This window comes from Petaurus breviceps, unplaced genomic scaffold (assembly GCF_028583685.1).
Source record: "Petaurus breviceps papuanus isolate PSGF00001 unplaced genomic scaffold, PetGlider_PUasm1.0 90903, whole genome shotgun sequence".
Taxonomy (NCBI): Eukaryota; Metazoa; Chordata; class Mammalia; order Diprotodontia; family Petauridae; genus Petaurus; species Petaurus breviceps.
In genome coordinates this window covers 729,613-748,138 of record NW_027187376.1, presented here as the reverse complement: position 1 = coordinate 748,138, position 18,526 = coordinate 729,613, and the positions used below count along the sequence as shown (strand labels likewise).

General features: G+C 46.1%; 1 protein-coding gene across 13 annotated transcripts in view; it reads right to left on the bottom strand.

Annotated features, from left to right (window-relative positions):
* TNS1 (tensin 1) overlaps positions 1-18,526 on the bottom strand; it is a 262,454-nt gene that overhangs the window by 222,447 nt on the left and 21,481 nt on the right. For 8 of the 13 annotated variants that reach the window (XM_069075165.1, XM_069075166.1, XM_069075167.1 and 5 more), the window contains exon 3: positions 8,660-8,697. The exons of 1 other annotated variant lie outside the window; for it this stretch is intronic. In XM_069075165.1, coding sequence (XP_068931266.1) covers positions 8,660-8,697 — 38 coding nt within the window. Of the gene's footprint in view, positions 1-8,355; positions 8,507-8,659; positions 8,698-8,878; positions 8,996-9,280; positions 9,410-18,526 lie in introns of those variants that run through there. 4 more of the 13 variants (XM_069075172.1, XM_069075175.1, XM_069075173.1 and 1 more) reach the window with 3 other exon arrangements.

Genomic DNA, 18,526 nt, shown 5'->3' with positions numbered 1-18,526 from the left:
TGGTTAGGTACAGGTTGGACTGAATGCTCACTGAAGTCCCTTCCAACTGAGATTCTACAGTGCTGTGAAAGTGTTTACTTAATTTCAAAACTCCAGCTCTGTCATTTACTACCTTATCACAGGTAAGTCATTCACCCTTTCAGGGCTGGCATCAGTTTCTCCATATGTAAAATAAGCTTGGATAAGATCTTCCCAAAGTGTCTTCCAACTCGAAGTCAGTCTATAAGCATATGAATGTATGGGATTCTTACTGGGCAGTGTAGCCTCTAGAGAGTAGGTCCAATTTTTTTCTGAGGGAGGAGCTTTCATCATGCCCCCTCAGATGACATCTTAACAGACTTCTACCTTCTCAGTGCAAAGCTAGCCCGGGTGCTCAGACACTCACTCAGTGCACAGGTCTGACACCTTCCACTTTAACGCCTGGTTCAGCTCTGGAGGAAGCAGGCCAGGGGGGTTAATCGGTGACTGGCTCTCTGCTTGACTGCACCCCAAGGACACACACCCCTCCACTCCTAATGACCCCCTGCTAACATCCCTCAGGCTTCACAGCCCCACCTCAGGCCACCCAGAGCAAAGTCAATGATCAGCCAGGTAGGGAGGACAAAGGAAGGAAAAAATTCACAGAGGCAGCAAAAGTCCAGGAATGGGAAAAACAGTGTGCCCAGTTCTGGAGGAGATGGGGAGGTAAGGGAAGAGCATTTAGAAATGTGAGTGCAGGGTGGGTGAGGCTGCCATACCTCTGCAAGTGAAAGGTGAGGTACATGGGCACCCACCGTCATGCTGGTCTGTACAAGAAAGGCAAATGGCGACCAGCACCCATAACTGTGAAATCTCTCAGAACTGAACATTATTTGTTATTGTGGGGTCTCTGAAGGCCAGTTTATTAGAGAAAGTGGGGTCCACCAGAGTCATCCCAGGGCTACGTTGTTACGGCAGGGAGTAATGGGAAATTTATAAGGATGACTCTGGTTCTTTCATCACCTAGAGTAGCCAAGATCCTGGACAGGAGAGAAGGCTCTGCTCCCATATCCAGACAAAAGACTTTATTCTAGGGCAGCCATCTTTACCTTTCCTTAGCCAAGTCACTTAACCTCTGAGTCTCAGTTTTCTCATCTATAAAATGGGGATAAAATAAAGCAATACTTGGACTGCCTACCTTACCAAGTTGTTATGAGCCAAGCGCTTGATAAATGTTATTCTTCCCCTTCGCCTCCCCAACACACAGATACACAGGGTACAAAGAGAGTCCCTTCTGGGACAAACAACGTTTTCCCCCCAAGAGCTGCTGGCAGGAGAGGGAGAGGTACAATTGCTCATTAAAGATATACAAAACTATTACCAGACCAAAAGGCAAAGTGGCCACCAGTATGACCCCAGCAACCAGCTCCACAAGGGAGCGGGATTTGCTGCCCTAACCACGGACCCATAAGTCCCAAACTCTTTGCCGAAGTCGAGTAGGAACAAAGCATCTGGGCACCTCAGGCAAGGTTGGAGAAAGTATGCACCGTATGTATATGTCCCTGTACGTCAGTCTGCCTAAGGCTCCGAGCCTTCACCACAGCACCAGGCAATTGATTTATCACAAAACAAACACATGGGGAATGTGATTTTCTGGCATCAAGAATATGTGCACTTATGAGATATCACACTGAAAAATCTACTCTTGTGCCCCCCACACACACCCAAGTCCCACGAGTTGGTGTGAGAAGACATTCGAGCCAAGCACTGTTTCCTCATGGGCTCTCTCTCAGGTCAGAGGCTTCTTAGAGACCCTGGTCTGGCTATGCGTCAGATGGTACGACTGCAGGATTTAGGATTGGAAGGGCTAGAGGCTGGAGATTATAAAGTCCAACTGCCTCATTTTACAGATGAGAAAAGGGAGGTCCAGAGAGGTTAAGGGCCTTCCTTTGGTCACACCCCCAACTAGTTCTTGTCTAGTGGGAATCAAAAAACAAACTAACAGGCTTGAGAAGAGCCGCTATGGGGCTGACTTCCCTCTCCCTGAAACTCCCTCTCCATCAGAGAAAGGAAAATGGTCCCTCAGGTGTTGGGGAGTTAAGCAAGATCCTAAGAGGTCATAAAGTAGGAAGGTGAGTAAATAATATATTTGTATTTGGGCATACACACTCCTTGCCTCTGCCACTCCACCGTCCTTCTGGAGGAGAGGGTGAAGTCTGGGCTGTGAGGGGGTTACCGTGAACCCCTGTCCTTAGATGCCAAATTCTGTGTTCTTTCCACTAAGCCAGCCTGATTCTGCTTGAACTAGGGCCCAGAAGAATGCCACCAACCATGTGCCACTCTACCCGGGCTGCCTCGTGGCCACAGAGAGCCCTCCCCTACCCATGCCCCCTGCCCTTCCCGGCTCCTCCCCACCCAGACAGACCCACAGCCTCTCACAGGCTCCCTCACACTTCTCAGTGAGAATTCTGGGACCTTTGTTTCCTCAAACATATTTCACCATGTTTCGTGTTTCAACATGATCTTGAGATTTTGTCTTCCTTCTTTCCTTCCTCTACACGTTCCCTCTCTGCCTTGGTTTGGCTTGCCATCGCTCTGTCCCTTTTTTGTCTTCCTACCTCCCACCTCCCCCTTTTATTAAAAACTCCAGCAGGTCTCTCAGATACAGCAAAATCCCCATGTGATGTTTACACAGCCCCAGAGTCAGAAATGCTGAAAAATATGAGACCTTTTCGAGCTGCATTCCTTGGGAATGAGAAGCCACTCATAGCTCAGACGTCACCCTCTCCTCCAGAAGTGGGGCGGGGCAGCAGGGACAAGGGAGGGAGGTGTGTGCACAAATACAGATTATATGATATACTCATCTTCCTACCTTACAACCCCTCCAGGTCTTGCTTTACTCCCCAGCACCTGAGCGACCATTTTCCTTTCTCTGATGGAGGAGGACAGGAACTTTGGAAGGTTAGGGGAGGGAGGAATCTCAGACCCACGCAGATAGAGTCTATGGCTTCTCTCAAGCCTCTTAGGGTCTTTTCCCTCCCCACTAGACAGGAAATAATTTCATCTTGGGGGTCCCCAGTCTATGCCACCGCCACCCCACCAATCACAATGAAAACAGGACCCCGTCCAAAAAAGCATCTTCAAAGACATGAGCTATCATCATTAATCGCAGGTCCCGCTATGGATGCAATTCATTCACTACCCTCTTTATCTTGCATCTTTTTTCTCTCCTAGCTAATGAGCTCTTTATCTCTAACATTATCTTTCTTTATCTATCAGCCAAGTTAAGGAAACTAGGTTGATTCTGCTCAGAGGAAAAAAGGGTTAGAGGAAGAAGTGAATAAGGGACTTCCAGGCTCTGTTTATTAGGTAAAGGTGCAGTTACAATAACAATACCAAGGATGACATAGCAGCACAGTTCAGGCATGAGGAAGAACATCCTAACAGTGAGGAAATCCTTCCCTATTTTAAAAGTATCACACTCTACAAAGTGCTCTACAACCACAAATTGAGACATAAATGTGAGTTACTATAAGACTGCAGCAGTCAGCCAGTCACAAGTTAAGCACCTACTATGTGCCAGTCACTGTACTAGGTCTTGACAAAGAAAATGACAGACACGGTCCCTGTCCTCTAAAAGCTTAGATGTCATGATGCGGAGAAATAAAGATACAATTTCCGCTAGAGTTTTTTATTTCATCTTGGGTTTGTTTCCATTTTAGAATGGAGCATTAGAGGGAGGCAGGGAATTCTTGCAAGTATCAGAGCTTGATCCATACTGCCTTAAGCAACCTTTACCATAAAGTTTATCATCCCTATTTATTCAGAAGAGGCAATGACCAGTACCTAGTTACACAGCAATCAGTGGCAAAGTTCCCTGGAATCCACAACTAAACATTCTTCTTCCTTTACTGTTCCTCACTGCATAGACTTAAAGACTATTTGAAAAATAAAGAGGAAAGAAAAGGCTAAGGGAAGATTGAATACATGTCTGAGACACAGGGAAAGGCAAATAAGGGGATAGTAGAGTGATGAAAGATGAGAGTTTACGTGTATCTTTTGTTTTCAAGTCTCAGGACCAAAATACCTCCAGTCTGGAAAAGAATAAACAGGCTAGAGTCCCTTTATCACTGCTTGTCTTTCCTAGGGATGGGCATCCCCAGCCCAAGAGCAGTGGAAGAAAGAAACCAAGGGAAAAGCAAAGTGAGAGGGCAGGGAGTTGAGCAGGGATAAAGGTGTAAGGACCGATTATGTCTTCTCTTTAGCCACTCCCCACTCCTGCCTGGGACAAGCAACTGTTGGAGCCTTTCATTTAACTCTCTGCCTGCCCTAGTATGAAGAGGGGATATTCTACTTCACAAAGCTTTACTGACAGTCACGGTTGATGTTTCAAGATAGGAGGAGGAGAAAAAACAAATGTGGGGAAAGAATTGGAAAAAAATTGTTTTTCTTAATATTCTTCTTAAAATGTTTTTGAAGAAAGGGTGTGGAAATGCTTGAAGGAAGATAGGAAAGTTGGAAATAAAAACAATACATATGTCAGACATGAGGGACAATTACTGGTTAACAGACTGGCAGAGGAAGAAGACAGGCTTGGGTTCAAGTCTTGACTCTTATTCATACTATAAGAGCCCTGGGCAGGTTACTTAATCTCTCAATGCCCCCAGGCAACTACCTAAGACTAAAAATTATTTTCTAATTCTCCACACTAATTAAATAATAGGTCAAAACAAACAAAAAAGTCTTATACAAATAAAAAATTATAATCGACCCTTTTTGTATAGCATTTCAAGGTTTACAGTGTGCTTTCCTCAGAATAACTATATAATTAGTATCCCTATTCTCACAGTCATTTTACAGAGAAAACTGAGAGAAGTTAAATGACTTGAACACAGGCACAAAAGCACTTAGTGTCTGAGTCAGGATTCAAATCCAAGCTTTCTAACTCCTAAGGTCCACTGAAACAGGCTAGGAAAAACATTAGTCTTACCAGTTAGGTATGCATATCAAATACTAATAAAGGCTGGGACAATTTGGAGATGAGAACAAGGACAAGGTGCCAGAATATGTAACAGAAGGAGCCCAGGGAATCCCTTTTGCTGAAGATGAATGATTGGGAATTGGAATAAGATCTGTACAGGAGATCCCTAATAGCCTAAAGACTCAGGGATTCTCCATTAGTTTCTCAGTCACATCTATCCTAATAGACAAGACTCTACCCATTGTCCTCCTTGACATTCCTTTGGCCACCTCCCACCCGTTCCCTTATTTCTGCTAGGGTAGGACCAGGAAGACATAGAAGGCAAAAAGAAACTCAGAGGCAGATTTGTGGGGGGGAAATAGGACCAAACTGGAATCCAAGATCTTGGCTTTGAATCCTTCAACTCTCTTGGCCTCAGTTTCCTCACCTGTCAAATGAGGTGACTGGATGAGATGATATCCAAGATCCTTTCCAATTCTAAATTATGTGACCTGCCTAAGATTTCTAAAGATGGGGGCAGGAGACATTTCCCAAATAGGGACTGAGTTAAAGGTGAGAGCTGAGGGAGAGGGAGGGAGCATGGAGCATCATTCAGAGAGAAGCAGGAGACAATGTGGTATGATTACTGAAGCCCAGGATTTAGAAATCTGAAGACCTCTGTTTAAATCCAGCTCTGCTAATTACAGACTAGGTGAACCTGAGCAAAAGCTTACTGGTTTGGTGCCTAGAGAATCTGAGTTCAAATCTCAGCTTTACTACTTATTATCCATATGCCCTTAGACAAAACTTTGCTTGTGAGCCTCAGTTTCCCCATGTGTAAGATGAAGTGACTAGCCCAGAGCTTCTCCAAGGTTCCTTCCAACTGTTATGATACTTCCCCTCTCTGGACATCAGTTCCTCATTTGAAACTAGATCAGGAGATCTTACATCTTCTAGAAATTATGATCTGAGTCTTTGCTGTTGCTTATTTCTCTCTTATGCACTGTCACTCCTTCTAAGACCCATCTCTTTACATATGCATACACTTAAAGTATAGGTTCAAATTTCCATACCCTAGCTGGTGGTACCAGGTTGGGTCCAAGTTCTTGCCTTCTCAAAAAATCCTAAAAGATGGACTGTCTACTACAATTAAACCGGGCAGCACAGTAGAAAAGAAGGAAAAGGGTGTAAGTCTGCATAAAGATCATTTCTGTACATTTCCAGGCTCTATGACTCAGTTTCCCTCTGGATGCCATGCAGCTGAATCCTAGAGACAGCTTTGTGGTGGAGGGGGGTAGATGTGGTAGAATGCAATTTGGGGAATTGCCATGGGATGGGGCACAATCATTGACCTAGAAGAGGTGGTGAATGTGGGCTGAAATTACAGTATAATGGATAATAATAACAGTAATAATATTAATGTACATTTACATGCCACTATACAAAGTACTCTGCCCACAAATCCTATGGTACAGGAAGGGCAAGTATAATTAAACCTCTCTTTTACAAGTGAGGAAATAGGTTCTGAGAGGCAACAAGATTTGTCCAGTCATAGCATAACAGGTTCAGGTGCTTGGACCCTCTACCCTTTCCATCATGCAGAAGTCATAGGGAAGAAATTACTAGCAATGAAGTAAGGGATGAGTAAGGTGGGGAAGAATTGGAAAAAAATGTTTTTCTTCATATTCTTCTTAAAAAGTTTTTGAAGAAAGGGTGTGGAAATGCTTGAAGGAGGACAGATAAGGCTGGAGAAATAAACACAGTACATATGTCACAGTGTATCCTCTCCTTACCAAGAAAACCCTCAGAAAAGGAAATACAGTTTTCAAAATGAGACACTCTGGCCCCCAAAAAGAGATACTCACTTCCCCTAAACTTCCTGGAGCTGGAGGATCTTCTCTGACTAGGGTGTTCTAAGAGTTCTAAGACACTGGTCCAAAAAGCCAGGCCCCAAACACAGATCATTAAGGGTTCATCTGACAGTGAAAAAAGGCTAGGGTGGCTTAGAAGAACTATGGTTTCTGGAAATAAATTTGTCAGCCAGGGTAGAGTTCAGAAAACTACTGGGTCTGGTTTCCTAGGAGAGAACGGTCCTCTAAAACATGTCCTCTGTCTGTGTGACTGTTGCTCTGTTGGTCTGTCCCTCTCCAGGTGCCTCCTCCAGTCAAAAACATATATTCTGACTGTTCTTTTCCTGGATGTTCATACTCTTCACTGTCTAGAAGTTTTTTCCTTTAGATTCACCTGCATCTATGCCACAGCTAGGATGAGAGAAGAAAGGGTAGGAATAGATCAGGAAAAAAAACTTCCTGTGATTAGGGAGTAGCAGGAGGAAAGTGGGGCGTGGCTGGGAAGGATAGAGGGTGAGTGGCCGCACAGGGACTTAGGAATGGCTGGGATATCATCATCAAGTCAAGAGAAACAGGTGCAGCCAGCTTCAGGAAGAGTGATTAGTTTGGAGAGATAAGACAAACAGGAAGATCCTGAAGCTCAGACAGAAAGACTGTTCTGAAGGGGCAGGAGAAAAGAGGAAGACGTTGAGAGAAATGAAAGACACATTCCTACTTCCGAAAGAGAAGGAAAGGGCTGGGCAGTGAAAGTGGAGAACTGAGGGGCACATTCTCTCTGAGCATAAGTGCCTGCAAGTGAGTCCACACCTGCCCAACACAGCTCTCTGAAAAGCTGTATTACTTCCCCCTTCCTATAAATCTCCATTCACCATACTTTTGGGGGCAGGCTCCTACTGGGACGGTAAGGCAAGCTTGCACCTGGCTTGGGGTGGTCAGGTGAAGGCAAGAAGGGACACACTGAACTTATATCAGAAGATAAGGGAAGGGAGAGTGGTGAAACCTTACAGAAAGGCTTCCTTCCAAGCTACCCCAAATGCAATAATCCATCTGCCTGTCAACACCTTTCCGGTATCACCCCTATCACCTCAGAGAGACAGCCCCCTGTCTCAGGCCTGAGGAGATGGGAAATAGGGAAACTGTCAACCTGGCTGGAAAACAGACCCCCTCCCTCTTTTACTGCCTCACCGCCCCACTGAATAGGCCTCTTATGTCGTAGGGAAACTGAGAACCTTGATAAAGTGGCTGGAACAGAGTTCATATCAGAGATGGGTAAAGTCAAAGGATTTTACAACATTCACTCACTCATCCACCCTCCTCCCTCCTTCCCATTCAGACTGTCTGCTCCCCACACCTGAGTTTTTGAAGGCTAGGTTCCCACCTGGAAGAGAGGGCATTCAACAGGATTCATTTCTACTTAAAAGAGTTGCCACTTACCTTCTAACCATTTCCCCCCAGCCCAACCCCCCACTAGCAAACGTGGAGAAATACCATCTCAAGAGCCTCTCTCTTTCCATTCCCCCTTCCCTTGGTGCCCCCTTCCCCCGGAGCAAACAACCCAGGCATTGCTCCCCCCCAGCCTGCAGTTACCGTTCTCCGTCCCCCCTGTCTCTGCCTCCGGCGACAAGGTCCCCCGCCCCCGGCCGAACGCCAGGCGAAGCTAGGAAGCCCCCCAGCCTCTGGGCAGCTGCCAGCCTCCAGTGGAGTGGCCTTCACCTTGACCTCCTGGCCTACACTCTCCCTCTCATCCCCGGGCCGCTTAGCATAAACAAAGGAAGGAGGGGGGCGGCCTGGGCACCGCCCCCGGCGTCTGCCTCCGTCTCCCCCCGAGTCCAGAAGAACCCAGCCCAGCCCTCTCCCCAAGAATTCGCCTCCGGCCGCCCGGCCCCCTTACCTTGGCCTCGCATTTCCGATGACAGGAGAAGCTGCAGACTGCAAGAGAGCGAGACACAGAAAGAAAGTTTGTAGCCGCGAGCTATGAAATGGAAACTCAGGAGAAATCTCCTCCCACCCTCGCCCGCAATCCCGAAAGCAGGAGGGAGGGGAGCGGGGAGCGCGGAATGGGGAGGGGGTTAGGGGAAGAATGAATGAAGGGTGGCTTGTCGAAGCTCACCCCCCAAGATCCCGGGACCGCGGGGACAATCAGGGACTTAGCAGGCGGACGAGCCCCATGCTGGGCGCAGCCTAGGGAGCCCAGAGCGCCCTGGCAGCGGCGGCTGCTGCTGCTGCTGCTGGGGGAGGGGGCCCAGCTTCCCACGCTGGCCCCCGGCCAGAAGCAGAGGTGGCCGAGGGCCTCAGGTATGGGGCCCGCCCCCTACCCACCCCGCTGCCCCGACCACAGACCGCCTGCAGCTGCCCACCTCCCAGCCACTCCACCATCTCGGCTTCAGACTAGACCCCGGCCCACCCGCCGGCCCAGAACTGCCCCGGGTTCCCACTCCTCTCTCCGCTCTCCCTCTTCCCTCATCCATCTCCTCTAGGGGCTCGACTTGGCAGGCAGAGCAGAGAAACTCACAAGTTCAAGAGGCACCCAGCACTTCCACCTAGCCAGCCCCCTCCAAGGGACCCAAGGACAGACCTGGGAGACACTCGCCACACACAGTCACACAAGATACCCATAGGTAGGCACCTGGACACAGACTGAGAGGCACATGCAGGCAGGGCCGCTGCCCCACAGCACACTCATACACATACAGGTCTCTCTTTCCACCCTCCCACTGCCAGAAGCAGGAATCAAATTTCCTAGCGGGTTCCCCTCTGCCTGGAATGTCCCCAGCCCACCCTGGGCCCCCAGCCCCCACCCCCGGTTCCTCGAGGGCCCAGCCCCACAGCCCAGTTGCTCAGCAAAGGCATTTTGTCATTCTTCCTCTCCTAGACTCAGGAGTGGAGAGGTGAGGTTTCCTGCCTTGGTTGTTTGGTGTTGGTGGAGCTAGAATCCGAGAGAGATGGAAACAAATGGGGACACTGTGGGATGGGAGACTGCTGCCCGAGGTAAGGTGAACCCTCGGAAACCAATCAATCCCCAATCCTCTGCCCAGAAGCTTGGTGAAAATTCCTAAGCCCCCACTGTGGGTCTACCCCTCAGTCACAATTTGGCTTATCGAAATCCTTCTGGGAAAGCTCACTTAACTTCTCTTTAAAATTTTCATCTTCCTGGTACATCACAATTATTTCTATGTATACCCTTCCTCCCTCCCCCCCCTCCATCCCATAACCCTTTCCATTAACAAATCAAAACAGTCCAGCAAAACTAACCAATACAGCAATTGTCTGTTCATATGTGACATCTGGAGTCACTTGACAGCTGGAGTCAGTCACCTGACCTCTGCATACCCTACTGGTCATTACACTCATTTTGAATTAAGTGATTTTTCTATGGTGTTGTTAGTTTACAAGTTTACAGTTACTGAGTATACTGTTCACCTAGTTCTGCTCATCTTCCCTAATTTATTCAAATTTTCCTATGTTTTTTTTCTCCAGAATTCTTCAAATTCATCTTTTTTTATGACACATTAGCTACATTCCTATTACTAGCTTTGTGACCCGGTCCAAGTCACTTCTCTTTTTCTCATCTTTAAAATGGAGAGAATGATAGCCTCTACTTCATGGTGATTGGGAGGATCAAATGAAACAATAGACCCCAAAGACCTACTTCAAGTCTTTCATTTATTCCTCTTTGGGATTTCATTTCCCCCGCCCCCCCCAAAAAAAGTGTTTTTGTCTTTGATTTCTGTAGGGTAAATGCCCAGTTATCAGTCAAAGGATTTAAACAGTTCAGTAATTTTTCTCAACTAATTCCACATTATTTTCCAGAATTGGGTCAATCCACAACCCCAACAATAACTTATTAGTGTGCCTGATATCCCACATTCTTGAACATTGAGTATTTCCATTTTTTTTTTTTTTAGCATCTTGGCCAATTTAATGGGGATAACATGAAGCCTCAGAGTTATTTTAATTTGCATGTCATGAATGATTTGGAGTTACTTTCCCATATAGTTACAGATAGTTTGTTGTTGTTGAGAAGTTTTTTCAGTCATGTCCTACTCTTTGTGACCCTATTTGAGGTTTTCTTGGAAAAGATACTGTAGTGGTTTGGCATTTCCTCTCCAGCTCATTTTACAAATGAGAAAACTGAGACAAATAAGGTGAAGTGACTTGCCCAGGGTCACACAGCTAGTAAGCACCTGAGGCTGTATTTGAATTCAGGCATGGTACTCTATCCATTGCACCACCTAGCTGCACTGCAGATACAGTTCTTCTCTTGAGAATTTCATGTCCTTTTTTCAGGTTCTTTGCCCATTTTGTGTATTGGGGAATGGCGCTTGATCTTCTATATCGATGTCCCTCTCTCCCTTTCTTCAGGGGTCAGCACTAGGGCTTTGGTTTCTCTGTATTTTCCAAAGGAAGAGAAGGGAGAGAAGAAAGGCTGGGATTGGGTGTAACCTGGAAGGGTGTAACCAGGACCTAACCCTGGCCCTGGTCCCTGTCCTCCAACAGCTATTTTCCAGCCAATGTCCAGTTTCTGTGACTCAGCTCTGCAGCTGGCCAAGGTCCTATACTGCTGAGCAAGGTTTTCCTGACCCCATTGCACCACCCTTGCCCTGCCTACTACTTGGTTCTTCTCCATCCCCTCACCACTCCAGGGCATGCCTCAGAACTCCATTCCCTCTACCACCCCTCCCCCATCCCCATAGCTTGAACTTCCCTTTCTGATGTTAGTAGGCTTAGTACTGAGTCCCTCTTTCTGAGTGTGGAGTGAAGGAAATAAAAAGGCTCTTAGAGTCCTTCTAGACAGGCAGACCATCTTGTCTCTCCTCTTGCCTTCAAACAGGATGCCTTCCCCTAGCCTAGATCAAGCAGGAGGGCTCACCTATCCTGGGAGGTCTCCAGAGAAGTGGTAGCTGCTTTATTTTCTTTTAGTCTTCTATTTTTTCACATCCCTAAGAGTGAGGAGGTTCTCTCTGATGTCTGATTTGCAAATATAGAATCATAGAATTTAGAACTTGAAAACACCTCAGACACCATTTTAGCCCAACTCCTTCATGTAACAGATGTAGAAACCAAGGCATAGTCCAAGGAAAGGACTTGGCTAAGTCACCCTAGCAGAGCTGGGAACTGAACCCCAAACCTCTGTCTGATTCCATCACCACACTGACTCCTGCCTCCCATTCCACTATGCTGCCCTAGGCTGTCCCACAGCATTCAGGGCACCATTCAAAGCAAACATCTACAATGTTGAGCTAGCAGAACAATATGAGGGTGTCTAGAAGCCTGTCCTGAAAGACCTGAAACAGCAAGGGTGAAGTCAGCACCACCAGAGATCCATCGCAGAGAACACAAGCTGCCAGATTCCAACCGGCCAGCTGCTCCCCAGGGAACCAGCCACCTGGGACCCTGAGGGGTCAAATTAATTGGACTCTGGGGTTCAGGTTCCAGGGATGAGAGGCATGACCAGGCATCCAACCAGTTATTTATTCAACAAACAATTATAAACAACTACTGTTTATGGGTCACTGTGCTGGATGCTGAGATGAGGCCAGCATATCCTGTCTCAGCATAATCTACCCTCCTTATTTCTAGGGTCATCTCTCCATTGAGAGTTTATCTTATATGTAGTTTTTTTTTGCACATAGTTGGCTGCATATTATCTCTTTTATTAGACTGGGAACCACTTGAGATCAGTGATTATCTTTTACCTTTCTTTGTATCTGAAGCAATTAGCACAGTGCCTGGAACATGGCAGTAGCAGGGATCAAAGTGCATAGAATGATGGGCCTGGAGTCAGGAAGACCTGAATTCAAATCCAGCCTCAGACACTTACTAGCTGTATGGCCCTGGGCAAGTCACTTAATCCTGTTTGCTTCAGTTTCCTCATCTGTAAAATGGGGATAAATTAGAGCAGCTGTTGTGAAGAACAAATAAGATAATCTTTGTTTAAAAAAAAATGTTTAGCACAATGTCTGGCAAGTAGTAGTAAATACTTATTCCCTATCTACCTACCTAGAGTTAGTAGCAGAAACCAGAAGTAGGAATAGAAGCCAGCCAGCCACCCCCAGATCACGAGTTCCTGGTACTCATTCCTCTAGAGCCAGCCCCGAAGTACACACATCAGTCATCCAGCCTTGGGGCCCCTGCGTCTCCAGCGCTCCACCCAAGGAGTGTGGGCCAGGGAGGATACTGGAAACCCTAGATTAAGACACTCAGCCTAATTGAGGAAGCTGTGAATCTGCCCATTCATTCACCGGCCCTATTACTCTTCACGCCCACTTGCACTTCAATCACACACCAGCCATTCTTACTTTCCTCCCCTCCTTTCTCCATCAGAATCACTACCACCTCTGCCTCTTTCAAGAATAGAGAAAGCCCAGAAGTGTCCTGACAACACCGCCGCCACCATCATCACTGAGCATTTATTACGTGCTCACTACTATTCACTGGAAGGACGGATGCTGAAACTGAAGCTTAAATACTTTGGCCACACAATGAGAAGGCAGGACCCAGTGGAAAAGACCCTGATATTGGGAAAGATTGAAGGCCAGAGGAGAAGGGGACCAGCAGAGGATGAGATGGATAGATAGTGTCATGGAAACAATGAACATGAGCCTGGACATTGTTTGAGAGACAGTGGAGGATAAAGGGGGATGGTGTGCTATGGTCCATAGGGTCAGGAAGAATAGGACATGCCTGTGAACAACAATAAAACTACACCTTCTAAACACTTTTTAAAAAAACATAGACACCAATAGAGAAATACAGAGCAGACCTCCTCTCCCTCTAACTTCAGCAGCCCTTTTGATTACTCATCCTCTCAATTCCCAAGGATTATCACCTCCAAATCATCTTTGATTCCCTTCTCTCCACCCATTGAACCAGTTGACAAACCCTGTGGATTCTCCCTCTCTGATACAGCTGGCATCTGTTCCTTCTTCTCCACTCTCATCTGCAAAGGACAGAGAACCAGAGGAGGACCCTAGAGCTTGTCCTATCTGCTAGGTGGTAAGGTGGATAGAGCATAGGGTGTCTAGACAGAGCATGAGGGTGTCTAGAAGCTTTTCCTGAAAGACCTTTTAATAAGGTCATAGTCAGGAAGGCTTTGAGTTCAAATCCAGCCTCAAACATTTACTAGCTATGTGACCCTTGGCAAGTCATGTAACTTCTGCCTCAGTTTCTTCAACTGTAAAATGGAGATCATCATGGCACCCTCTTCCCAGAGTTGGGAAGATTAAATGAGATAATATTTGTAAAGTTCTTAGAACAGTGTCATTACATAGTATGTATGTATACTTCCCTCCACCCTCATCTCCTCTTGCCTAGACTATTGAAATAGCCTTCTAATTGTTCTTTCTGAGTGGCAGCACAGTGTAGAAAGAGTACTGGGCATGGAGTGAAGCAAAACCTGAATTTGAATCCTGCCTCTGCTATTTACCAACTTAAATGACCCTGAGAAATTCCTTTAACCCCCTAAGCCTCCACCTGTAAAAGGAGGCTAATAATCCCCATCCTCCCTACCTCAGAAGGATCATGGCGAAGGTCCAATGAGAATAATACACACAAAAAGCTTTGCAAACCTTAAGGCATTATGTACACCTTTCAGTTATAATTAATCTATTCTCTTCCACCCATCATTTCCCACCACCTGAATCACCATCCCTAAGTAATACCCTGTTCACATCACTCTTGTATTCAAAAATCTTTCCTTGCTCTAACCATAGTATAAAGTGTTGATGCTGTCCCTTAAGGCCTGTCATTACCTGGCTTCCACCTACCTCAGCTATCTTATCTCATAGCATTCCCATTCATGTGCCCTCCAAACAAGACCCCTCTCCATTCTCTGCTCTCACCCCAAACTTTCCCAGTCCGCTCCTGCCCAGACCTCTGAGCCTGGAGTGGGTAGTTTGTCTGAGCCTGGAGTGGGTTCTTCTCAAACAATCATCTGCCGAGTTCCTCTTCCTTCGAGGTCTTTAAGCAGAGGCTGGAACACCATTTATTATGGTGGTGATTCCTTTCCAGTAGGGACTGGACTACATAGCCGAAGAATCTGATTCTATAATCTACTGAAGTCTCTCCCTTCATCCAAGGTTCGGTCCGGGAGCCACCCCCAACATGAATCCTCTCCTGTCTTTTTCCCTACCCCAACATGAAACTGACCTTTTCCCACCTTATATTTCTCATAACATTTTGCCTGGACCTAGCCTTTGCACTCTATCACCCATCCCCGTGTCATAGTTTCCATTTGCATAAGTTGATGCTCAGTCATTTCAGTCATGTCTGACTCTTCATGGGATTTTCTTGGCAGATATACTAGAGTAGTTTGTCATTTCCTTCTCCAGCTCATTTTACAGATGAGGAAAAGAAGGCATACTGGGTTAAGTGACTTGCCCAGGGTCATACAGCTAGTGAGTCCACATTTGAACTTAGGTCTTCCTGCCTCCTGACCTGAAGCTGTATCCACTGACCACCTAACTGCCCCTTATTTGTGTACACAGTCCCTTTGTTAGGTGGCAAACTAGGTGAGAAGAGAAGAAATATTGTGCTTTTGTACTTTCAGGCCTAAGACATGGACACTTAATAAAGGGGGTGAATTGCACTGAGATTCTTCTTCCTTTCAAGGATGTGGCTTATAAAAGGGCAAAGAGGTTCAGTGGTATGCCCTTTATGAAAACTGAAGAGATCTAGGGAATGCCCATTTTGAGAAGGACCTCTGGAAGGCCCTTCTCAAACCAACCACTGGGTTACATGAGTTTACCACCCCCATTACAACATGCCAGGCCACAGCATGGACAGAAGATTCAAACTCAGAAGATCCCAGGGCTTCGGCTGCAAGGTGGGATGGAGAATGGCTTAGCCCAACCTCCTCTATTTAAGAACAAAGAAACTAGAACCCAGAGAGGAGAAGGGACTTGTCCACAGCTACTCAGCTAGTAAGGAAGGATGAGACCCCAAGTTCAAGTCCAGATTCTCCAATTTCAGACCCAGAATTCTTTGAACCAAGAATAAAACAAAGCTTTTTATCCTAGGAATTCTAGTCCAGAGTCCAGAATAATTGGTAAATCCGTGCACTCTACCATAATAAAGCATTCAACAGTAAATAAACAAGACTCTTGGAATGCTGGAGAACAAAGAAAGAAAAACAGGGAGGGGACCTCAGACCAGTCCTCCCCCTCCCTCTTGTCCCCTCCCCTCCCCTCTTCCTCCTCCTCCTTTCTTCCTCCTCCTTCTCCTCTCTTACTCCTCTTTCTTCTTCTCTCCCCTCTCTTCTCCCCTCTCTTTTCTCTCCCTCCTCCTCCTCCTCCTCCTCCTCTCCCCTGTCCTTTCCTCCTCTATTCTCATCTCTCCTTCCACCTCTCCTCTTTTCCCTGCCTCTCCTCTCTACTTCTCCACCCCTCTCCTTTTCTTTCCTCACTTCTCTCCTCCCCTTCCCTTGGGACTCTGCCCGAAATGACCTCTCAAGCACACACTCTCAGGTAATATTGCAACTTCACAGCCCTTAGTTCAATCATCAGCTGGGCTGCCACATGTTTTGTCTCTGGTGGTGGGGGTTGGGGTGTTGGGGGGGGGTGATTTCCTGCCTCCTGGGAACACAGGAAGCCTGCATTGTTGGAACCTAAATGGCCCTTTCCTCCTAAGTTCAACCATCGGAAAATGAGCAAATAGCTGGCTTGCACCTGATTCCACTGATAACAGGAGGCTTGGCTCAACCCTGTCCTTTCCCTAGGGTCTCACTGTCCCAGAGCATGGAAAGACACAGCTTCTCTCCCCCTCCCTCCTACTTTGGTCTTGACCCATCCTCTCCAAGGCCCCTGTCACTCCTGGGAAACAGCACCACTAACTTGTCTATGGTTAGCCAAATAGGGAAGGAGGCTGGGAGTGGGTACTGTATAGTTCTTGTCTTCCAACAGGCTCAGTACTGTCATTGAATAAAAACACATATGGACACCTCATGGCTTAACTCCAACCCAGCCTTGTTGGGAGGGCCTCACACTGTCCCTCCTGCATACTCTGGTCCCCTCTAGCTCCCATGTTCTGTAAACTATTCCAGAGTTAGCTCACCCTATAGATCCCAAGGGAAAGGGAAGGGAGGTTGGACGGAGGTTCTACAAGTCCCCATGTAAACTGAGCATTGTCCTCATGTTGCCTAAATAAATAGGACACAGGTGATTCAGTATAACAAATAATCAAGCATACCTTCTGCCAAGTGAATAAAAAAGAGAATGTCTCTCACATCATATGGGATGCATAGATCAATATATCTCACACATATGCATATAATTTTTGTTCAAATGTCCATAGGTACTATTGATTGATAAAATACAAAACCACTTGAAAACATTATTAAATTCAGAATAGGTTTTCTTTTATTATTATGCATTTTTCCATTAATGGATGATACAATTGAAAGGGAGTGTGTCCTAATGGATAGGGGGGCTTTGGGGCCAAGAGGACCTAGGTTCAAGCCCCTCCTCCAACATATACTGGCTGTGTGACCCTGGCCAATTCACTTAACCTCTCAATGCTATAGGTGACTTGCTAAGACTAGAAGCTGAAGAGAAGTCACTGACCTGTATTAGTATAAGGAATTCCCTTACCTGGGAAGCTTCTTCCTCCCCTATATAAATGAAATCACAGGTCCAGCCCCTATCCTGAATAAGATATCACACTGTGTGCATTAGGTGGGGAGGGGGAGAGGATTCGATGTTTAAAAAACGATCCTCCATTCACCAACCCTGGGCTAAAGTCAGACTTCCAATGATGTGCAGGATCCTTGGGAGTGCCCAGGCCCATGCCAAGATTTCCCTATTATACAATCAGATGATTCCCTCCTTCAAATAAAAGGAAGATGTTGCAAAGGTAACCAGATTGGACCAAAGGAATGGTTTCCTTCCCCCCAGTGCCCAACTTAGTGAAATCATTCATGTTTGGAAGTCTAGATTTGGGGGTTTCAATCCCACCTTATAAACTTAGTAGCTATATGGCCCTAGGCAAATCACTTACTCTCTCCGAGACAGTTTCCTCACCTATAAAACAGGGATGGTAACTTTAGGCACTACCTCACAAGACTTGTGAGAATAAAATAAGACAATAAATGTAAAGCATTTTTTTAAAACTTTAAAGCTTATAAAAATGTGAAATGCTATTCTTTTTATTTTTTAAATTCTTATCCAGTCCTGGTATTTTGGGGAACAAGAGTGTGAACTAGAAAGAAGGGGAAGGGAAGGGAAAAATGAATTCCATGCTGCACCTAAACCCAGCACCAGACTTGGACTCAAAGAACAGGGGATACCCTTTCTAAGTGGGTATCCATAGCTCAAGGAAGGCTCATGTAACCACAGAGATGCCCAAGTGTCTTCACTATCCAACAAGGACCAGTAGCTGTTAAGTAGAATGGCTTTGAATCTGCAGTCAGAACATAGAAATCACACACCCCAAGCTAGAAGGATCCTCAGAGGTCCAATCTAACCTTCATTTTATAGATGGGGAAGCAGAGTTAAGTGACTTGCCCAAGGTCACATAGTTACTAATGAACAGAGTTGGGGTTCAAATCTGAGTTAATACTAAGAGTTAATAATAAATACGAAATACTTAATATATGTTGTCTTATTTGATCCTCACAATAACCCTGCAAGAAGGGTACTATTATAATCCTCATTTATGGAAGAGTCTGAGAAAAGTTTAAGTGACTTATTCAAGGTCACACAGCTAGCACCAATAACAACAGTAACAAACAGCAATTTAAATGGTGCTTCAAGATGCACAAAGG